We start from the raw sequence: 24,268 nt of genomic DNA on the forward strand, positions 1-24,268 counted from the left end.
CCTCTACTACCCTACTCTCAAACTAATTTATTGCCATTTCAAAGTAATCTCCATCAGTCTCACAGTCACATCTCTTGTGCCTGTGATGGCAATTGGTAACTGTTTCTTACCTTGACTTATCTTGTTCTTCCATCAATTTTTCCCCTCCTCACAAAGGAGCCAGCCAGGGTTAGCCCAGCCCTGCCAGGTACTGGTGACATGGGGAGAGCACCACATGCTGAAAGGGGCTCCCCCATAGCTACCCAGCACCAAGTTACTCTTGTTTTGTGCTCTGCTAGTGGGGTGTGTTTCAGATCCATATCCTAAGTGTACCACAGAACACAAAACCCTCCACCTTATCAGACATTGCTTTTAAAAGGTCTGTATAATTTATTATGGAATTTGAGCTTTTAGCCATTAAGTTACAACAACAATGCATAACTTGACATTCTTACAACTGTACATACACAATGGAAAAGACAAGTGCTTAATCCAAACAATGCAACCAAATTAGTTCAAGGTTACAATAAAAGACTGCTGTGAATAGTTTTTTACAGACTAGCAAATTCAAATAGTTCTCTGCAGGTATATGTTTATAGTAGAAGTAGGTGGCTTCAAAGTTTTGGAGTTAAGCTTCAGACTAACAAAATGATGGAAACTTACTCTACTCTTCTGAATTAAGAATATGCCCATTTAAAAATGCAGTAACATTACCATGTTTCAGATGGTGAAAAGGAACTTGAGGTTCCATGGAAGTATAATGGACAGTCTCAGGCAATGCACTCTTCACACAAATAACATGCAATTATAAAGGCATTCTATTTTAAAAACTTTCTTAAGTTTTGCAATACAGTAGGATATCTGAGGAGAGATCAGGACCCATACTGAACAAAACCAAAAGCCTTCAGCTTGATTTGTGCACTTTTAATCAATTCCAATTCTTAAATCTTCACATATCACCTGTGAGAGAAAAGAGCACATCCAGTAAAGATCAGTCTTAAAGACATGTTACAATTTTTTACAGGCATTCAGTTAAAAAAAAATTAAGTTGACATACTCCATTCCAGGAACTGTAATTCCACCATGGCCCTATTGTAAAACTGCATCCTTTTAACTTACCCAAGGGGACAGTCTCATTGGACTCTGCCCAACTACAACAGGCTGGTTGTAGAGGAATCTTGCAGGATGGCCAAAAAACCTGAATGACCATTCCCAAACCAATAGGTAATTAAAAAACAGCTTTGCAACACTTGACAAAGGTGCAATGGTGTTTCTCTGTGCCAGTTACAACCTAAAGAGGACCAGAATTCCCAACAGGTCAGCTTTGGCAGGAATATACTGGTATGCACTTTATTAAGTCAGCGTGGATTAAAGGCATTTCCACTGTAGGCAAATTATCCTACAACTCCTCCAGTAGACCTCCAAAATCTAGTCCTAATTACTGGCAACAGGCTACTGGACTACATTCACATGCAATGTGGGGGGTAAGAGGCAGGGAAAAGGAGTTACTGCTATCCTATCAAACTTGTCTAGTACATGCCAAGAATCTCCTCCAAGAGCTGCTTAGAGCCAAAGAAGAATCCAGTCTAGCAGTCATTAGTAAAAGAAAATCCAGACTTTCCAGTTAAGTTGGTACTGCAAGTAATTAAACCATGAACATGCTTTTAGATCTGAAATGTCTATGGTTCATTTTTGCTTGCTATCAAGTCTGAAAGACAGTTTAGACAATTATTTACTACCAAGTTTTTTCCAGTTTCTCATATGTAGATTATTATTAATAAACTAAAATTTCTAAACAAAGAGGGGCCTCCAGTTTTTTCTTCAAGACAGCAACTCATTTTAACATGTTCATAGCTCCCTTGGTAAAAAAAAAAAAAAAAAATTAAATCACTTCACTAAATTTCTCCCTAACAGAAAGAGCAGCAGTAGCAAAGCCATACCAATTAACACAACACTAACAAAAATCAGCATCCCCTAGTCCTGCTAGGGATTTTTCCCAAGTGATTTATTCAGGATCACCATTGAGGGGCTTTAGACTTCCTGTGAGCTCTGCAATTTAGATTTTTGTATAATGATACCACAGGAATGCCTCCAATAAGCAGCACTCTGCCTAATTACAGCAAAATCTAACAAAGGGACAGAAGTGTCCAAGACAAGTTCCTGCATGTTTTATGTAAACTGTGCAGCTAGGAAGAGAAAAGTGATGAGGGCGGGGGGAGGCAGCAGGAGCCCACAACACACACAGCTGCAGCTCCCACACTAGGCAGGATATGGCTGAAGCAGCAGAGGCAGATTATAGCTTCCCCAAATGGAAGAGAAGCAAGTCAGGAGGCACCTACCCTACAAAAAGGAGTGAGAGGGTGAAAAAAATCACTCATTAGTTCTGATCTTCATACAAGCTTTTGGTAGGTTAAGTGTTAGAAACTAGCAATACCAGTTTGATCCAATAGTGGGGATCCAGATTAGCAAAGTCTGTGCACCTGTATTTACCCACAGCAGCCCACACCCGTTTACTCAACATAACAGATGAGCTGGAACAGCAGGTCCTACGCTTCTTGATTCTAAGCTTCTCTTGCTACTGTTTTAAGCTCTCTGGGTTGTCTTTTTCCTGCCCTGTACCTTTCATCCCACCTCTCTTTTTACTAATGCATGTCAGCTCTTTGACTGAGGTCAGACTAATGATTCGCTTCGGATGAGTTTTGTCATTGTGCTTCCAAGGAGAGCAAACTGCTTGCTGGAGGCACTGCAATTCGGCCTTTTGTCATCACTCCTCAGCAGCACAGCTGGCCCCACCACACTTAACTGTACCAAAGATCAACTATGTGCAAACCTATTTGACTGAAACAACTGTAACTATTTTTGTGAATGACTGAAATGAAACAGGTGCAGTGCCAGCATGTGAAACAGACCTCAGGAGTCTTCACACTTGGATATTTTTTTAAGTCAGCATGCACCAGATTTTATAAGCACACTTTTCAGTTTGCAGGTTCCTTAGCTTTTCTTCCATCTTTCTGCCAGATCTCAGATTTAATTCTTAAGAAAAGCTTTTGGTTTTATAGGTATTACATAAAAGCTCAAGTACTTACCACAATTCTCCTCTCCAGAATGAATACTGTGCTGTAGGTATCAGCAAGACACAATCCACAGACTGACAACACTTCTCTTGATAACTTCTCTTTTGGTTCCTCCTTGAGCTAGAATTTAAACCCTCTCAACATTTACTACATCAATGTTCAGTTTTGTGTTAAAGAAGAGGGAGAAGACTTAGTTTTAATATTGAAGAGATAGTTAAAAAGGCAGTTCTGGAAATGCTGATAAGCTTCTTTTGGAGACGTAAGTGTCCCTACACATTGTCTGCTTTAGTTGTGGGTTGTTTATGCATTTGTTCAGTTTTGGAGATGGCTGGTCAGTCATATTCCATTCTCATGTGCTTCTTGTAAGATAAAGGCATCACAAAAACTTGCACCTGCTGGTGACATCAGAACTACAACCTGACAGTTTTCCAGTAAACCTAAAAGTTATACTCCTACAGGGAAGAGGCAGATTTTTTTAAAGTAGGCATTAACAGGAATTTTTCTGAAGGAAATTTAGGGTGAAACATCTGCTCTGCAAAGTAGAAGTTCAGATTATATCTTCCCCTCTGTCATTTCTGGAACATTCATTTTAAAATAAAAAAAAAAGTTATTGCTTCTATTGAAGCTCAATGTAAGTTAGAAAAAGAATTGCATATTTTCTTAAAAACATTCCAAATATACATTTTAAAAACAAAATGCACTCTAAAACAAATGTCTAGTGAAAGACACTGTTTTAAGCAATCTGTAGCAACAGCTTTACAAAAGAAAACTGAGGAATGTAGCATATTATTTATAATATGACAATGCTAAAATCCTAAACAATTCACTTAACACCCTTAAGTAATGTTTTAAATATACACATTTCTTTACAAAACAGTTTAGCAATTCCTTATACCACTTACAGTATATAAATATTTGAATAAGAGGTCATAATGGGAAATGCCAGGGTTTATATTTACTCTCAGATGCTTCAGATTTCTTAAGTGTTTTACTATAAGGCACAGTACTGCTAATCTAAAAGAAAGGAATAAAAGCTAATGGCAAACCCAGTCAAAACTCCTAATGTGGAATATCCAAGAGAATTCCAGCATCTCTATGCAAAGGAAAATAAAAGCAAAACAAACCCAACCTTTGTATTTCTTAAGAAACCATTTCCATTTGTACATAAAGTGGGTCAGGATGGGAACAGGAGCAAGAAGAAATTATGTAAATTCTTATAAATAGACTAATAAATATATTTTAGCCATATTTAGCCCTTTACCTCTGTTTGAAGATTGAAAGAGGTAACCAGTGTGCATATACTAAATGTCTACATGCTCAGCACGTGAAGACCACCTAGCACAACCTATTACTGCCAAATTCAGTATAGAAAGCTAGCAAGACAGAGGTTTCCTTTTCTCAGCATCCACTCTGAGTAGAACACATTACAAGATAGAATAAGTATTTGTTACATGTTGCAACCAGCAATTTTTCCATCACAAGAAAAGGATATGCAGCATATCCATTAAGTTATTTGATTCCTTCAAGGTTAATGTCTTTTCTGAGAATATTCATCTCCAATTACAACAGTTCAGAACTTTCAGAACATTTTAATAGTCGTAGGTTGTAAGTGTTCTTCATGTGTACATACTGAATGTAAATAGTGCATCCAAAATATTTAACCATTACACAGTCTACATTATTTTCACTGCCTAGTCTTCATCTTTGTTACAGCCCTCTGGAACACAATGACATTGCAACAATGCTTACAGAAAAAGGGTTATTGCATTTTTTTTTAGGATGAGACATCCAGAGGAGATTTTATAAAATCCTCCTGTGTACAAAATTCTTAGTTATTAGCCCTTTTGGAACACCAGCTAGAAAAGTTTGAAAGGTAAAATAATTTACATTGTTATTTTTTCTGTTCACTAGACAAAAGTCCATACTAATTAAATAAAAAATAATAGTTCTTCAACAGTCTATTCAAGATATCTTCCATGAAGCAGTTCAGTGGGAATTTCCATTAGATAGATGTTCTCCATGCCGGTTATTACTGGCATCCACATCTAGAAACCAGGAATTAAAAGAAAAAGCATATTAAAATGGTAAAACAAAAAACAATTTATCTGTTACATTAATCCATACCCTGGCTAAAAACGTCATACTCATATATACCTCAGGTTCTTGAGATTCTCTGGGTAATCCTCTCAAGACACTGCTTACATCTTTCTTTCCCCTAAGTCCAGTTATTTGCTGCTTGACAGAGTTCCCTGAAAATCTGCTTGTATTTTTTGAGGACCAGTAGTGACACCACTCAGTCTGCTCTGCACTGCAGTACTAACTGCTCACACCAGCTAGAGAAGGGCTTCTAATGCAATGCCTAGTGCTAAGATTTGTGCAGTGAAACACTGCATTACTTACCAAGCAATGCTGTGGTTTCCCCTGCATCCTCTTTTAAGCTGGTACACTGCAATACAGACTCATTAGTGGAGGAAGCTGACAATTCGCTCACTTCGTTTCTGTCATCATCTTGCAAAGCAATACTCAGACTTCCGACTGAAACGCTGCCACTTATGGATTCAGGTATTGGAACTTCAAGTACATCTTCAGGGTCCCCCTTCAAAAGTAAACATATTTAACTGTCACTTATGCCTACCATCAGACTTCAACATTCTTCTGTGTCACCTTTTGTAACCTCACCTTATTGGAAAAAAGACCATTTTTTAGCTATTACATGTGCACTCCTGGGAATAGTGTTGATATTGTCCACTTTCAAGGTTATTGTCTGACTGCAAGAAGGAAATCCAACCAAAAGAGAAGCCATTTCTCCAAAGCCACCACAAAGCCAAGAGCAGAAACAGGAAAAGTCCACACAGTCAGCCTTTTGGATGGATTACTTCAACACTGTAGCAACAGTATTGCTGAAGGCTAGGAGCAGGCTCAGCACATACAAAGTCCCCACCAAGGAAACCTATTGATTCTTTGAGTTTGCAGAAGTCTCCAAGACCTGTTTTTTCACTATAGTAGTTGGCCAGGTTTTTTTTTTACTAGGTTGAACAAACATTTACATCAGAACCAAATTCTGTCCTCCTCTATCTCCAACCTAACTTTAAGTCTGTTCCAAAAATACTGGCTTGTCACTTTACAGGAATGCAACATCTGCATCACAGGCAAAGGGATCTATTTCACCTATAGTATAGCACAAGCTATACAACTCTGAATTAATTTTCAGAATGGATCAAAGTTCTATACATACAGTTCTGTTTCTACAATTAAACAGACTACCTTCATTGCCATAGATATGCTGATGTTAATTATACATAAGCAATTATATTGCAGTTTAAATAGCTATTCTTTTTGCTTACTAGCAAGTATTTTTTCCTTCTTCAAACAACTAGCAAAGGCCCATCTTAAAATTTAAGAAATTCTGGGCTGATTCTTTCTTTAGCATCAAATCAGCATAATTTAAAACATACTGAATTTTAATGAGCTACAGACGTGATACAATTGAACACAATCTTTACATTTGCAGACGGGAGGGGGCATTAATGATTTAGTTTCCAAAACTTAAACAGTTAAATAAGAACTGAAACTACAAAATTAAGTAATGCTCTACAAAATCAGTCAGACATGCTGAAATGCAGTTCTTTCTCTCATAAAAATAGCATAATGAAGAACTACATCACTGAAGTCTGCTCTTTACAAAAGCCACATCATAGGACTTAGTGACTTTTTTCTACTTCAAGCCTTTAAAAACGTGAAAGCATCTGAAGTATTTGTTGTCCATAACTGAACTGAGCCTTGAGCCTCTCTGCAGAAGGTTTAGTATATTTCTATAAGGCTGCACATTATTTTCTGTAGGTTAAGAGCACAGTGCTGAGAGAAGCTGCCTTGCTCTTTGCACTTCTTTTCTTCACATCAGTAAAAAATTCAGGCAATCGCTCCACAGACTAGACTGGGCAACCTGGATCAAACTGAAAACTAAGCTCAAAGAAAATTCCTGAATGGTTTCCCACATTATTAGCTTCAGTGAGACTTGAACAACTGATGCAAACACAGGATCCATTTGCCTCATTTCATTAGAAAAATGAACTGGATTCTCTATTTAACATAATCCCATTCAATCTGCTTTCCAAAAATCATTTTAGCCAAAAAGCAGAGGAGTTATTACTGCTCCTGGTTGGGCTTAGTACCAGTATCCTCTGCAACAGCACAAATTCAGGGAATATAATTATTCTGAAGGTGTCAGTATTTCAGTTTCCAGCCTGTATTCAAAAAGATAAGTCCTTCTGCATATAACACAAGATACATCAACCCCAAGAATTCCATGTGTGCAGAAACCAAGCTGCTAATATAACAATCTTAAAGCAGCAATAGCTATTCCACATGACAATGAGATTGCAACTCCCAGGTAAAGTTTGACTTAACGCACAGAAGCATCAAAATCTGGTATATACATATTACATAGCAAGAGTATTAGCCCCATTTACCAAAACAAAATAGTAACTCCTAACATTCTTCCACAGATCTGGTAAGTCTCTGCAATGAAGTAAGAGAAAAGGTAGTCAAAACACAGACCTAGTGTATGAAAGGAAAGGCCCTGAAAGCAAAAAGCCATCTCTGTTTTCTAGAGATCTCTGCAGATCAGTAGGAGATAAGAGAGGTATATTCTTGCCTATAGCATTTTAGTGGAACTCAAGACTATTTGTCAACAGTGACTGAGTAACCTACCGCATGTGTCTTCATCTCTCTTTTCTGGTGCTGTCAGAAAGAAATGAGAGCACATCATTTTCTCTACTTAACCAATTACTGGTGAATGTCTTTAGGAAGGTTTTAAGTACCAGCTCATTTACAGGGATAAATCATGGGGCATATGTAGAAGTATACAAACATTCTATGTAGAAAAACTATAACTTCTGCCTCTGAATCACATTCTCAACAACATCAAATATATGTTCTAGATTTATTTAATTCAGTTATATTTTTGCAGCCTGAGCAAACAGCATCACCTCTGCTTCAAATTCCTTAACATCATCAGCTGGAGATAGAAAATACTGGTTATCAAAGAAGACTCATAAGCTGCTCAATATATTTAAGCTCTTGCCCATAAAATTCCCTTATTTTCTGGTTCTCATTCAATTACTCTTTGCATCTTTGCCCAGCTTCTCAAGTCTTGTCAAATAACAGCTGCTCTCATTCTGAACAGTTACATGAAGTTTGCTTCCTAGACTGTACTTCTACTTTGAAGATTAAAGTAGTGTGCAACATACCCAGTATCCCAGAGCTTTGATAACATCAAGTTTACACATTGGACACGTTCGGTGGTCCAAAAGCCAAGGATCAATGCATGTTCTATGGAAGATGTGCCTAAAGAAAAGAAATGCTCTTTAGAACTGATCATGAAAGCCACACATCCCTCCTTCAAACAGTGCGCAAGTTAACACATTAAAAATAAACCTTTCCTTTATAATCTTGACAATTAGCTGCTGCTCAATTTACTAGTACAGACATGTTTCTGGAAACCTTTGGTTCATGCCAGCTTTCTGAAGAGGAGATGCTAATAACCACAAAGACACCATGCAGGTATCAGTTCAACAGTGTGCAGCTCTAATTTAAGCAAGCTCTACTTCACCCCTACAGTTATCCCAATTGCTCCCTTGTCCCCACATACATATGAAGTGCTACAAGGTCTCACAGTGCCCTTCAACGTTTAACAGGCCATACAAATTGCAGCTTCAGCTCTGGCACCAGAGGTTCAGAAGAATTTATATGAAATTCATCCCATTTCTTCAGAAAAACATGCTAAAGAGTAAAGGATAACTATGACAACTTACTTGCATGGCAGAATTCGGACAGTGTCCTTCAGTTTGTAGTTCTCAATACACACAGCACAGTTTTCCACATCAACATCTAAACCCTAAATATGACAACACATTTAAGTGTATAACATTCACACTCATTACAGAACAAGCTTTATGTAATAGCTAGCTTCAAAGAATGCAAAATATATCAAAGGGTATAGCAAATAAAAAAAATCTACCTCATTTAATTTGAGATTTTATCAAGAGGTGATTTGATCAAATTATCAAATACTATAAGCAGTCAAACCCAGATTTTCTAATTTAAATAACTATACATAGCATCCTAAGTAACTCAATAAGTCTCACACATTGGCTTTGTTCATGGCAGCACAGGAATGTTTCAGCTGAAGGTTGCTATAAGATGAAAACACTTTAAGAGATCAGCACAAATCAAAGTGTGCAATCTAATCCTGAATTAGCAGTCCCCAAAGATTTCCAAGAGCAGGAAGAGATTTTGGGGGTTGAATGCCACAAACCTCTTCTTCACCTTTTTCCTTCTTCTACCACATCCTAGCAGATATTCCTTCATAGCCAGAAGAGAACACAAGTATGCAATTTGGGTTTAAAATCTTCCTCCAAGTTCACACTAGACAGAACATAATTTCCCCACTTCTACTTTTATCTAAGGGTTAAATATCTTTTCTAACAGGTCTCACTGTCTTCTTGAAGCCATGCTTAGAGTTGCAGTGTAAATATGATGGATAGCTCCAAATACAAGAAAAATAATCCAATTTTAATTGGGCTGCATAAATTCTAAGTATTAGAAGAACAGACAGTGGGAAAACTCCTCTGCTTTCATCCCCCAAAAAATTAGTATTTTTGATTTACAACTTACTAAAGTACTTCAGTTTCAACACAAACATTTAAACTAATTAGTTCTGCAAGGAAACTTTAAAGTTCAAGGCCAATATTTCCCTCCTTTGCACGCTATCAATTTACACAATTAATGCCTTAAATTCCCAAATAAATCACATTAAGACTGTTTTTTTATGTAAGCGAAGTTAAGTGCTTATTCTATAACAAGTTATCTTTCATTCTGTACAAGAGGCAAAATCCAAGCACACCATATGTAGCACATCCTCAAATGAGTGTCCATTTTACAATAATCCCATAAGCTTCTCAGGAAAAATCTACATGCTAGTAAATACACTTTTAATATATGACCTATTTTTAGTTAAATATCTCAGCCTCAAGTGGGGATAACTGTACTGCATCACAACAAAAGAAACAGACTCTTTTTAAATGTCTGAAAGGAAATATTTAAAGAAAAAATGTACATTTACAGAGTAAGACAGGACAAATGTCCAGACAAATTTATACTAGTTCACAAAAATACCTCTGCATCAGTAAGTTACATAAATTTGCTGATAGCAGGTTGATTTCAAATCATTCAAATTAATGAGACCTACCACACACAAAAGCTCTATTTTAACAGAGATTCTAACCTTATCTCATTCTACTCTTCTTAATGAATGTGGCACTCATAGGAACAATCAGCATAAGGTGTAACAACAAATTCCCCCATTTTATTTACTTTAGTCAAGGCTCTATTCATTGGAAGGAACTCCCTGTATAATGCAAAAATCACACAATACAAATCTTATTTGGAGGATCTTACTGAACATCAATTTTAAAAGCTCTTAACATCTTCTGTGTGGTTTTTAACATACATCATGAGCCTTCTATGTCCCTTTCTTCCTACGCTGACATTGTGCTTTGATAGTGCTTCACACAAGTTTGGGTTCAAGTCTGTCTTTCTTGATCTGTAATGTCACTATTGTATGAATTGAAGTATGAATATCCCTCTGTTCACAGCTTGAAATATATGCTAAACTCCATCAAAAAATAATCTAATAAAAAGTAAGAAATATTTGTAAAACTATTTAAGCATGTTGAAAGCATAGAAGGAAAAGGCAAGGAAGTTCAAAGATCCTTTTACATTTTTTTAAGTTTCAAAACTGATTTACTAAATGAAGGACATATCCTCTGTAGCACATGACCTGAACAGAACAGCTTCTGCTAGACTCCTTCTTTTAAAGTTTTTACATATCAATGTCCTTTCTCACTTTGATTTTATTCATAGACTTAAAAATAACCTAATCCTTGTTTTTCACCTCCAAATAAATCAGTCCTTAAATAAAAACTCATCAAGTAAAACAAGGGTTGAGGGGGAAAAAATTCCTATGTAGCAGCAGAAATCTAGTCAGAAGCTAATTTTGCATCTAGGATCAGCACTCCTGAAACTCCAACTAAAATATTTTCTTTCAAAATGTTGGCTTTTCTACTTCAGTTATTCTAATATAGCTGAGTTAAGGCCATATGCTGTCAAAGCCAACTTCCTGAAAATTGCTTTAATTTTTAGATTAGCTATATTTCATAACATAGAAATATATTTTAAAAAATTTCTGCTTCAGGTTAAGCCTACACAGCTCCTTAACATATTATATGTCAAAAGATGAAACAAGTGTTTTATTTTTAAAAGCTTTTTATATTTTTACGGCCTTCTAATCAATAAGGTGATGAATGTTCTTTTAAGAACACAGAACATTACATCAGCTCTAAGAACTGTGAGGAAGTATTTTGCAATCCACTTGTTGATGTTTTCAAGTGCTGAAAAGATAACAAATGTTTCCTCATCTCTACAGTACCAGTCCCCTATCATTCTGGATAACCAGGTATTATTTGCAACAAAGTAGCCTTAATTTCATGAGTAGTTCAAATTTGACTCCTTCATTTTAAATTCTGCCTTTTAAGCGCAGGCCCTGACATAAGCCTAGAATTGTATGTCACAGTGCAATTACGTTGTGCTAATTTTAGTTTAAATTCTTTGAAAACATTACAACCATTTTAAAACTTACAGCAATAACCAGAGACACTGAATTACCTTTTCTCCACGTTTCACTGTATGCAACTGAAGCTGGCTGATGGCTCTCTTGGTTTCTTTTCTATGCCCCTTGAAATAAGATTTTAAGTGTTAGTATAGACAGTAGTTTCAGGAATTATATTTCCAAGTTTTTAAATACTTTCCAGGTGGATTACTGAGTCTTCTAAATGCATGTAGAAAACCGAATTGACCTCTGGGCGATGAATTAGTTTATAAACACTTGCAGGCAGCAGTAAGCTGCAGCCCAGAGGCTGTGTGAGCGCCCTGCTGGCGGGAGCAGCCCCAGCCGCGCGGGTTAGCCCAGCACTCCGGCGGTCACGGTCCCGCACCCCGACTGCCCTGCCGGCACTAAGGCCCTTCCCACACAGCAAAGCTCAAACCCGTGCAGGCTTCAGAGGCAAGCAGAGCTGTAGCAACAGCCACGTAACCAGACCTTCCAGTTAGGCAAGCCCATGAGCAAGCACACCGTGCCTTTTGCAGCAGCCTGGGAGAAGGTGGAATCCTGCCAGGCAGCCTACAGCTGACCACCAGGTCAAAAGGCTGCTTGTAGCTATTAATACTTCCACTCAGTTAAACACTGTCTCCTGCACTGGACAAAGCTTTGCACTCAAAGGACACATTACGCAAAGGAGGTGACAAGAAAGGCTTTACAGACATGATGCACCATACTGGACTTCCATGCAGTATAATTATGCTTAGAGGGGAAGCAAGATAAGAAAGCAGTACTGTAATCCAAGACAAAATGCTAGCTACTGCAAGGAACTGAGAAACTAAACACTCCCAGTTGACAGATGCTGACCTGTCTAGCAGCAGCCCTCAGTAAAGAAATAGCACAAAGGAATAAAAACCCCAGACCCACAATGGCACTCTGTAAGAATTATGATGACATATATAATTTCACAAATGTATAGCTCTGAAAATTGTGATTTTTTAAAATTTTTATGGTGTTAAAGATGAGTAGCCTGAAAGGTCTCCCACAAATGGACAAAACCAGCAGCAGAAGCCTATTTCACCTCTTCAGGGTTTTCTGCACAGTCCTGTTTTCATCTTCAGTACCAAGACGATCTTCTATAATTTTAGTGCTAAACTGATATTAGAATAAATCTTAAGATACCCATCTTCAGTTAGCAGTTACACTGCAGCTTGCTTTAAAGCACAACATATTTAACACACAAGTTTTAGTTGTAATTGAGTCCATAAGCCAAGCAAAACAGTATTTGTGTTAGAAAGTGGCTTTTTATTTCCAAAATTCCTTTAAGACTCTTAATGATACATCTCTACTAATATAGTCAAAACTTTCCAACTTTGCATCATTTTTATTTTTGATGGCTACTTTAGAAGAGAAAGAATTGAGAAAAGGGCATAACATCCTAATGCTAGACAGTTTCATTTGTTTAAGAGGCATTCAGATGACAAGCACTGGCAAAATCTACTGGCATTTGGATGACAATAGCAAAATTCTATTAAGAGTCTGTAGCACAAGTTTCTTAGAAACATCACATTCACATCCTTAAAACTAAAGTACACAACATGATGCTTCATAAAGCACACGAAGTTTCCTCTGTGTGAACTATTTAAAAGGCAACAGGAAGAAGCAACTTTCTTCACCAAGCAACCATTACAACACAGAAACACATCCCTTTTCTATAAATGCCTCTCAAAAATTTTCTTTTCCCAAAAGTATTGTCAGAAAGTAAATGCTAAGATTTAAAGCTTAGTAAAAAAGACTCTAGGAAACCAAAATTTCAGGGAGACCACAAGGTTAACCAATACAGAAGTCCTGTGTGTTATCCTCAGTTATTGAAAAGAGAAATTAAGTATTTTCCTAGAAGTGTCCTCTAAGTCCTAAACAGAGTTCAGACTTATGAAAGTGAACACAAATCCCTTCCTTCCTCCCCCAAAGCTAGAATTTACATCATCAAGGAAAAGGCAGGAGAAGTCCACATGCTAAGCACTAGTTGAAGCAATATTTTTTCCTGAACTGAGGCTAAAAAAAAAAACAACCTGCAAACGGTAGAGCTGCTGATCATGGAGGAACCTATCTGCAGTAGCTGAAAAGCAGAGGTAAGTACCAGTCTAAGGTATTTCCAAAATTCAGATGGATTTGCATCCTCAACAACTCCATATAAGTTGCTCTCTTGATTGTAGGAGTCCAAATGTCCCTTCCAGCCTAAGCGGTTCTATGATGAAGTACTTTCCTCAGGGAAAAAAAAGTAAAGCTGGCTTTTTTTTTCTTCTAAGTACAAAAATGTGAGAAGGGCAAATAAGGAGCAGAATTACTCCTTCCAAACCTCCTCAGTGCTTTCACTGTTCTCAGTACCTTGAGTAGCCCAAGTGAGCTGAATCTCACCACACATACACCTTCTAGGCTGCTGTAATTCAATAACTCTACTGTGGAGTTGTAGAATTACAAGTACCAAAAGTAGTTTTATGAAAACTTTAGAACTAAAAATTCTACCCTGAAGAACTTGTGGGTTTTATAAGAAAATTAAAAAAGAAAAACTTACCATGGTCTCCTTCCATTAAAAAAGTCTGGTTAGTGAAGTTAGTACTTTCAAAATGAAAATTACGGAAGAATGAAAATAACTTTTCATGCCAAAAGGAAGGAAGTTCAGTTAGGTGACAAATCACATAAAAAGCTGTTGTTGACAAGTGGCTAAATGTATTTCTCATTACTTCATATGAGCATCTAATAATTATAACTAGTCAAACTTGTGATGCCAATTAGCATAGTGCTTATTAGCCTTACTGACTGTTGCTGAGCAGCATTCACAGTTAGCAAAATAGGAAGAAGGCACAGATCTTCAAGAACACTCCAATAAACAATCAGAGTTAGGCAACTGATTTGACACAAGAAGGAGGTAAATACTCTAAAGTGCCATTAGCTCCATTTACCTGGTTTCCAAACTGTGATCCCGTATAGAGGAAACGCTGTATGTAGTAAAAGATGAGCCAGGCAAGGGATATAATCATCATGGTGATGAAGGCAATGGCTACAAACACAACTGACTGCCCACTAATGTATTCCTGCACGTGTCGTGTGCCAACAACAATGCTCATTGTCACTGGAATCCCTCTTCGGACTGGCTCTAGTATCTCTATTCCTTTTGGATAGCCAACCATTATCACCACTGTATTTCCTGTTCCTGTGGGAGGGAATAAAAAGAGAAAAAATGTCAGTAGTCACAGTAAAAATGTAGGTGTTCTTGCTTGAGGGTAATTTGGCCTCTTCAGTTAAGATCAGCAAGAAAAGTTATAGGAAAGCCTCCTGTGCTTATTTTCAGACATAGCAGAACTGATAGAAAGTTTATCGATAAAGAATCCTTTACTTACTTTCCAAAACTCTCAAACACAAGATGAAGCTCAACAGATGCATCTTAACTATTCAAGGCCTATAGTCATCATTCCACAGCGAGGTAAGATGTGGAACCATGCAAAAAACCACACGAGTCACACACAAGCCATCTCAAAGCAGTTTCAGTCCTAGCTTGCAGCTCAGGAACAGCTGGTCTTTCATTTGTCAGAGTGGGAATTTTAGTTGCAGATGGAGACAGTATGTGAGCATCACAGTGAGACACTTCAATTTAGTTTGAATCTGAATCTATAGCCCAATTACACTGGATATATAAACAAAAGAGAAAAATATTCAAATATTGAATAATAAAGTGAATAAGAAATCATTTTAAACATTGAAATACTTACAGATTCTTTAATACTAAATATTCAAAATGTAATGAGACTTCATGACAAGGACTTGTCAAGAAATACTTTGTGACTCTTTTGGGGGCAGTGAACAAAAGGATTTTTCTAATTTATTAGAAGTCTAGAGCTCTCAATTCATGTGAAAGAAACCTAATTTCAAAAAAAAAAAAACCAAAACCTTTAGGCAACACGCTGCCACCAAAATTAGTAAGATACTACCAAGACCAACTAGCAAAATCCAAAGGCCTCTGTGACTAGTGTTTTATTCCATTTTTTTTCTGGAAGAAAAAAAATACCCAGTATTCTCAGAAATAGCTAGCCCAAGTATTACAAAACAAATTACAAACAAATGTACCTATTTAAAGTGCCACATTTTCACTGTTCTATTTCTATTTGAATAGTTCTTTGTGTGTACCAACACTGCTGCCACCTTGATAAGTCACAGCTTCATACTTTGCTCTCCTACCTCTGAGAAAAAGTGAGACTAGTCTTGATTCAGAGAGAAAGGAAGAAATAGAAAGGGGTTTTCCTAGCTGAAAATCTAAAGTTGTAATGTTACAGCTACCTTTTCTAGATTCACAAAAGACTACCTACCTGCAACAAAACCTCCCCATGAAGGGTTAAAGCCTTTTTTCCTTCTGGCTGTGTTAGATTCCTTACAGAGAAGCTATGCCAGAAGAAATGGCTTCCTTATTTATAGCATCACATCAAATGGGGATTTTCAAAACTCAAAGCTGCATTCTGGCCTCAGCCACCTCTGCCTACTAAGACAAAGTTATTTGCCTGAACTATTTAAACCAAATTCATTTATTTGAGGAAGGAAAAAAAGCTGTCAGGCTGTGACAGCTTTTCAGTCTGGCCACTCTGCTACCAAGAAGTTTGCAGAAGTTTCACTTGTGTATGTAGAACTCTTCCCCCCATAAGGCATATATAGTTAGGTCTAGATGAAAACTAAAGGTTCCAGGCATTAGCTGAAGAAACCTCCCTTCTCAACTTCACCTTCACACAACCATCCCAGAACCATTACACCTGTGTCTGCCAGATCCAGACCCAGCAAAAAAGTGGGTTTTTTCATAACAGAGTTACAGTTACACCAAAAGCACCAGAGAGCCTCATGAAACTCAGAGAGGAGTGTGAAACACTCTCTGCTCTCTGACCCTGCACAACTCCACAAGGAGTTAGCAAGAGAAAAACATATGAAAGTGGGAATTTATCTTACATTGCTAAGAACTGCTATCCCCATACCTAAATCAAGAAATTAGGTCCCCTGTCCTTCATCAATTTTAAGAGTTACAAATAACAGGAGGGGTGCCTAAGGATGGCCAGGGAGCGGTACCAATGTGTTGGAAAGATTTATGTGGTTTCATCCAAGCTTAAGGAAAAAAAGGAAATTTCAAGATTAGAGGCAGCCTGGATTTTTAATCAGTAAATTCCCACCTCAGTCCTGAAATCTTAAATCAGTTTAATCTTGCACTTCATTCTCTGCACTACTTCTAATGATGAAGTATTTAAAAATCCCCACAACAATAAGTATAGTCCTCCTCTGCTTTGTCACCAGAATGCCCAACTATCAGACAGTTATTTCCTTGAAATGAAAGTCAGGCTACTTTTGCACAATAGCTGCTAGACAGTGTGAACCTTCCACTTTTCAAATTAACATTTTAAAATAAATACCCATTAAAAGTATTTTAACAGTTTTAAAGATTTGGTGATGAACCTGCCATATAAAATGCATGCAACTAAACACAGAAGCCTTGAAGGTCATGAGACAGAAGGGGAAGAAGAGAAGAATAATTGCAATCCATGATTACAAAAGGAACAAGAGCAGTCCCAGAGAAGCAGTTGCCCTGAGCAGCCTGTAACACTAAGGGTTTTAACTCATTCCTTGCTAATTTTAGCCTGCTGTTCTGAAACTCATTATTCAAAGACTGAAATGATGGTGAGTCATTCCATCAACTTCTTCAACTGCCACACAACTCAGACACCTCAAATCACATTTATAAAGAAAACTTCAAGTGTCACATATATGCCTTTACTCAAAGCGTGTTGTATTGGCTTTGCCTTTCTATAACCTCCTAGTTTTACAATAAATAATCACATCTTTACTCTGCTAGAGTAAACAATTTTTTTCTAGATTTGATTGATGCTTCAGTGAAATTTGGTCCACTTAAAATTTGGTCTGTGCTTTTTAACATTATCAGGGCTGGCAGATCCTTGGGATACTTGCAAAAATGGGCAAATTTGGAAGTCTGAAGATGAAGGTATGTTTCCTGCCATTGCAGACAGTTTTACTGCTATGGCTCCCAGTATTTTCTTGCAAAAGAAAACCAGAACTCTACTGATGAGGAAGAAGTAGGACAGGTACAGATGCTTATTGCAGGCACACCAAACTACATTTATTCCCATTCATGCTTAGAGATGAAGAAAATATTTTTCTGTCATCCGGAAACTGATCACAGACACACCCTTCTTTTTGTCCTCCTGAGCAACGTCAGAAAGCTCCCAGAGTTCCACCATCTTAGTAAAAATGTTTAAGATCAGTCCATTGCTTTATTTAAACATAGGCACTCTACTAATACTGCCACAGCTAACACCAAATATTCTTTTTAGCCCCTGTTCCAAACAAATGCTAACAGTACTCTTAACAATCTCATAACAAGCTTTGTCTTAACCATCTCCCCCAAACTCATCTCACCTAATCCCTGGTTCATGTTGTATTTTCACCTGCCTCAAGGAGGATTTTTAACCACTGGTACACATACTCTTTCCACCTGAGTTCCAACACATATGCATTTACCTACAAGACAGATAGAAGCAGTTACTCCTGTTTCTTCAGAACAGCATTACTAGCTCAACATCATACAGTCATGTGTTACTAAAGTTAGCCACTGTCCTTTCAGCAGTTCCAGTAGCAGAAACTTTCAGCAGAAAACAGCAGTAATACAGAGATTATGCACCATTTGAGAATCCTGCGTAGTGCCGCAAGCAGTGTAACAAAGAGTTGAACTACATGCCAAAAAAACTCTAACTCTGCTGCTTTGGAGATGCCAAGGACTTACAGAATCATGAGCACAAGGTAATTTACATCTGTTTTGTCCAATACATTGTGCATTAAAAAAAACATGACAATGGAGGAAAGAACTAGTTGGATGTATGTTGGCAAATCAGAGACCATTTTCATTATGTAGCCAGTCATACACTCAAATTAAGTCCCAAGCTTCCCTTAAATCCACAAACCATGAATTAAAGTCCTAATCCAGACCTACCTCAGACTATTACAGCCACTGCCTCCCATCCCTGCGTGTCAAGCAAAACCTCATTTCATTCCATACAATAAGGTAACGTGTTCTGGTCAGGACCACCAATTCCTAGCTTGGGGGGGACACAGAGATGGTTGGGTGCCCAGCATGAAGTATAACAGGAAAACTACAGAGCCAGAAGACCCTGTTTTCTTTCCATTGCAATATACCTCTGCTCCCCACAACTTCTGAACCAGAACTGAGCCTCTGGCTCGCCTTAGTCTGGTCTCTACAACACTCCACACTTTGCCTCTCCAGATTCCTCTCCAACCCACTCCCAGCTAATATTTAGGTGCAATATTTATTTTGGCTTTGGAAAGCAATTTGAAGCTTCTGTATTGTATTAAGTTCACCATCATCACCAAAAATGAACAGGGTTAGGACTGCCTGCCAAGTCTGTGAAACTGAAGTCTGAATTTATGTCGTTCAGATTCAGTAAATGAAGTGCAACTGCTCAAGTAATTTGGGTAAAATGAGAGGTTTCCAATGGAAAAATCTTCTCAGCCACACATGAAATTGTGTCACTATTACTTTCCTCGAGGAGAGGAGTCATCCAGCATTTTGAACAATGTAATTTGGACAGAGAGCAAAGGCTTGAAATGAGATGCATCAGTAGAGTCACATTTGCAGAACTTTCTTTTGGAAGAAGGGGCAGAATTTCAAGGCTACACATTGAAATTCTCGACTCTCTTATTCCAAAACTTTAGTTAGAATCCCCACTCACTGCACTCATGAAGATTACAAGGGGAAAAACACAGATTATTTGGAACATTTGTCCTTTTTTAAATACTTCGACACTAGCTATAAGAAATCATTTCTTCACCTAATCAAAAACCTTTCTTTTAACTCAGGGTGAAACATGCCTAAAAACACCAAAAGACAACCAAAAAATAGCACACATGTATCACATACATCCCAGAAAATTCAAAGTGCAGGTTTTCCAGGAGGAGAATGAAAAGATGGCACTGAGATCACAAAAGCTGTCTATCACCTTCACATAATTTGGGCTGCATCTCTACCAGCCATAACCACTGTTCCACCTCACATCATTTTCAGAGCCACTAATTGCAAACGCATTAAGCGGATTTTACTTATGCATGTAACTCCACTCCTTGGTAACTGCACTGCAGATTTCCCAGAGTATTTATCCTCAGCACTCCTCCCAGAAGGAAAGCTTGCTTCCTTATGTGCCAGTTCACAAATCCCTTCACAGAAATGAAAATGTAGATCCTGTTAACTATAGCTTTACTTCACACAATCTTCCCTGCCAGTCTTCCATAGACCATTCCATCATCTCCCTTCAAATAACCTAAGACTTAAAACACCAACAGCACCTCTTCCCTTTATTCCCAAAGTGCACTGAAAGTGTTTAAACATTTGCATGTCTGAAAGTGTCAGCCATGAAACAAGCATTTATGACTACATCACAGCTCGTAATTATATTGCAATATATTATAATCCCATTCAAACAATCCTAAGGTCCAACCTGCATTTATGAAGTCAGTACAAATACAAATGTATTATTGTACATTTGTACTATACTAAATTATTGTACATTGCACTATACTAGATCACACTCTCTACATAGGTGGAACTTTCATCAGCACCATTCTGCCAATTCAGGGAAAAAAAAACCCAACAAGCAGTCAGAGAGCACTTCTCTTTACACCACTGGCAGATGTAACTGCACTGTGAAGTCCAAAACTGAGTATTAAGCCCAAGAAGGTCTTCTGTAGCACAAAGATGACAGCAGAAAAGGGAATTTTTTTTTAAATTGTAAAATAAGCAAAATGGGAGAAGCAGAAAAAAATTAAACAAAAGAGCAAATAATATTTATGAGATGTTACAATGGGGAATAGAGAAGAATGAGGAAAAAAAATTTGTACTGATCGGCCAATATAGGGTGAAAACACAAAAAGAAACTGTTTCGGATGAAAGCAGTATTACACAACAAAGTATCTTAATCACCACCTAAGATCAAAACCAAAGGTTCATTTTATCTACCATCTCACCTCCACGTTCACAGTGAACTAAGAATACGAAATGGGCCAGGCTGATCTCAAGCAAGCAGCAGACTAAGAACAATAATCATGATTCTAACCCCCTAACTGGTGCCACTGGGTATCCCAAGAGGAGAGATGTGTTTTCCAATAGATAAATCACACGTGCAATACAGCAACAGCTCCCTAGCTGAGATGTTCAGCTTACTACACTAGGAAAACAAGTTTGTTTCCTTTAGAATCACATTATGGCTTTACTTCACCCAAGTCCCTGGCCCTTCCCTTCCTCACAACTAGCAATGAGAGTCCGGGCACTAATAAACTCATTGTAGCAAAACCATGTCAAGCACATATTGACAGAATTTTTTACTTAGTTTGCCTTGTCTTCATATCCTCCTCTGAGGACCTCCTAGTTTTTCAAAAATCTACAAAAGCAAATAGATTTAACTGCCAAGTTTTAAGGCTTTTTTCACCTCTTGATTTAAGCATTTAATATTGTCATAACCATAAAAACTCAGCAAGTCTTTTGTGTCATAGCCCAAGCGGGGACTGTGGTGACAAAACATCTGGATTCCTATCTCAGCAAAAATCACAGAACCTTTCTGCAGGCTACACAGCAAGAGTGGTACGCTGAGACAAGCCAACATCCTTCTCCAGGATTCAGTTTTCCTAATGCATTTGCGAGCGTTTAAGAATTACCTGATGCTTACCGCTCTCACTCGCAACAGACCTGCGCAGGAGAGGACGATGAGGCTAATACAACAAAGCCTGTTCTAAAGCTATCTTCAAATAGCTACAGCTGTACCTTCAAAAGCACCTGAAGGCATCTCCGGGATATCTGCTGCGTTTCCACACGGCCTGCAGAAAGCGGCCTACCTGTGACGGCTGGAGCCATTCTGCCAGAGGGTACCAGGCAAGAAGGTGCCGCTAAAGGAAATCCAAGCCTCCCACCCCAGCGTGCCACACGGCTGCCGGTCCCGATGGCTGTGCCGCATTTCCTCCCTGACACCGGCCCGTAACTTGGGAGACAGAAGACGGTCCCGGCTTTTTCCCTAGCGTGGCTTACAGAAAGAGAAAACAAAATCCCGGTTTTCTGTACCGTTTTTACAGGGATTTCTGCCTCCCTACATCCCCACTCCTCACCGCGCAGAGCCGCATCAGCGATGCGGGCCGGCGTTAGACAAAGCGATCCCCCGGACCCCTCGGCGGGCGCGGGGAGCTCACCCAGGTGGGACATGGAGACGGTGCTGTTGCCGAACCGGGCCTCGTTGTAGATGACCACAGCGGCCGCCCGCTTCCGCGCCGCGTTGGTGACCTTGTCCTTGAAAGTGCAGCCGCCGCGGGCCACCAGGGCGATCCAGGTCGGTGGGTCGCCCTCGGGGGTCCCGCGGCCACCGGGAGGCAGCGGCACGTCGTAGTCGGTGTCGGGGGCGCAGCCCTCCATGTGGCGGGGCGAGGCGCCGCGGGGAATGCCCACATGGCCCCGAGCGCTCTCCTTGGGCGAGCTGTCCCCGTAGCGGCCGCTCTCCGTGCTGCCGTGCACCGTGCGGTTGCTGAGCGGCTCCACGTAGGCCGTGCTCACCCACGCCGTGTACCACTCCAGCGCCCGGGCGCCCGCGCACGGCGGCGGCGGCACCCCCAGCGCCACCAGCGCCGCCGCCACCAGCGCCAGCCGGGCGCGACGCACCATGGCCCGGCCGCCCCCGCCGCGGACAGGAGAAGCGTGCGCAGGTCGCTCGGCCACCACCGCCGTCGGCGCACTGTGCCCCGCGGCCGCCCCGCGCCGCGCAGGTACCCGCGGTGCCGCCCGGGGCGGAGCCCGCCCGCCGCGGCTGAGGGCGAGCAGGGGGCCGGGCCAGGCCGCCCCGCCCCGCGGCATGCCGGGAGAGGGGGGGGCGGCACACTAGGTAGGCGGGCGGGGCGAATGGCGGTGCGGGGCTTGGGGCCGCCCCGGCGTCAGCGACGGAGTCTGAAATCAATTGGGTTGGAAAAGACCTCTGAGATAATCGAATTCAACATGTGATCGAGCACCGCCATGTCGGCTAGACCATGGCACTCAGTCCCACGTCTAGTCTTTCCTTAAACACTCCTAGGCCAGGTGACTCCACCGCTTCCCTGAGCAGCTCACTTCAATGTTTTACACCTTTTCTGTAAAGAAATTCCTCCTAGTATCCAACCTGAACCTACCCTGGTGCAACTTGAGGCTGTGTCTTCCCGTACTGTCGCTGGTTGCCTGGGAGAAGAGGCCGACCCCCATCTGGCTACAGCCTCCTTTCATGTGGTTGTAGAATGGCAACGTCTACCCTGAGCCTCCTTTTCTCCAGGCTAAACAAACCAGGCTTCCACAGCTGCTTCTTATGGGACGTGTGCTCCGGCCCCTTCACCAGCTCCACTGCCCTTCTCTGGACCAATTCCATCACCTCCATATCCTTGAATTGAGGGGCCCAGAACTGGACACAGCGTCGAGGCGTGCCCTCACCAGTGCTGAGTACAAGAAGAGAATTACTTCCCCAGCCCTACTGGCCACTCTATTTCTAATACACGCCAGGGTGGCCATTGCCCCCGCTCTGCTGGGGCTGTTTAAGAAGCACAGCTCGGCCCCGGCCTCCTGCACGCAACCGGTGCCCAAGGGGATCACCCTGAGGCGGCTCCTGCCCGGAACGGCCACTGCCCCTGCCCGCACCCGCCTGCCCCCGCCACCGAGCCCTCGGGGGCTGCTCGGCCTCGGACCCCGCCATGGGGCGGCCCCGGGTCCGGCACAGCAGCCCCGGCAGTGACACACGCGTCAAGCTGCATGAGTCACCACCGCACCCTCCGGGGCACACCTCGCCCTATTCGAGGGTGCAGCATGGCTTCCTGAGGCGTGGAGGGAGGCTGGAGCGCCAGAAGCAAGGACACAAGGGAACAAGAGGTGGCCGGAAGCCAGCAAAGAACACAGCGGTGCACAGACATGCCGGGGAAAGGGAACGGAGCTACGCGCGGCCAGATACACACGGTGCCCGTGCTGAGGGAAATGAACATTCGTTCCAGAGCCATGAAAAATGGTGACAGGGTCTGTACCGTGTCTGGAGGGAAAACTACAATTAAGGTATTAAAGTACCGAATAGACATGATCGTTCTATGGACTTATTTTCCCTTAAATAGGAGTATTTGACATATGCCTCTTCTTGAATAAACACAGAGTCTCCCCTGTTTTTTTCATGGAACTCATCTGTATCTTTTCCCAGCTTTTAAAACGAATCACTTGCTTCCACCAGCTACCAGCCTTTTTTGAGTGGTTGTTTTCCTTCAGAAGACAACAGCTGTGTGCTCCTGCACTGTTACCTATGTTGTCGAACAACATTGTCAAACTTTGTTGATGTCCTTCCTAATCATGATTATATGTTGTGGTTGCTGACACAGGCAGGGCCTAATAGAGCCTGGAGTAATTTGTGCAGAAGATATCACAGGGAAAAGCCACGAGCTTGATGAACTGCCCTGTTCTGTGTCA

General features: G+C 40.4%; 1 protein-coding gene and 1 non-coding gene across 3 annotated transcripts; both read right to left on the reverse strand.

Moving 5' to 3' along the window:
• Positions 1 to 349: 349 nt before the first annotated feature.
• Positions 350 to 22,483, reverse strand: RNF149 (ring finger protein 149). 2 transcript variants are annotated; one of them, XM_063149802.1, is made up of 9 exons: positions 22,003 to 22,468; positions 14,673 to 14,923; positions 11,778 to 11,846; positions 8,867 to 8,949; positions 8,303 to 8,399; positions 7,764 to 7,793; positions 5,454 to 5,649; positions 3,066 to 5,098; positions 350 to 939 (listed from the first exon to the last, which is right to left on the reverse strand). In XM_063149802.1, exons 1-8 carry the CDS (start codon positions 22,466 to 22,468, stop codon positions 5,040 to 5,042), a joined length of 1,251 nt encoding a protein of 416 aa, XP_063005872.1. In that variant the 3' UTR covers positions 350 to 939; positions 3,066 to 5,039. The 2 variants fall into 2 exon arrangements, with proteins under 2 accessions (XP_063005872.1, XP_063005873.1); XM_063149803.1 differs by lacking the exon at positions 7,764 to 7,793 and having other exon boundaries at positions 22,003 to 22,483.
• On the reverse strand, positions 2,643 to 2,755 carry LOC134415298 (small nucleolar RNA SNORD89). Its single transcript, XR_010027031.1, has one exon. It is a non-coding gene; the product is annotated as a small nucleolar RNA SNORD89 (small nucleolar RNA).
• Positions 22,484 to 24,268: the final 1,785 nt, after the last annotated feature.

Source organism: Melospiza melodia, chromosome 2 (assembly GCF_035770615.1).
Source record: "Melospiza melodia melodia isolate bMelMel2 chromosome 2, bMelMel2.pri, whole genome shotgun sequence".
In the NCBI taxonomy this organism is placed as follows: domain Eukaryota; kingdom Metazoa; phylum Chordata; class Aves; order Passeriformes; family Passerellidae; genus Melospiza; species Melospiza melodia.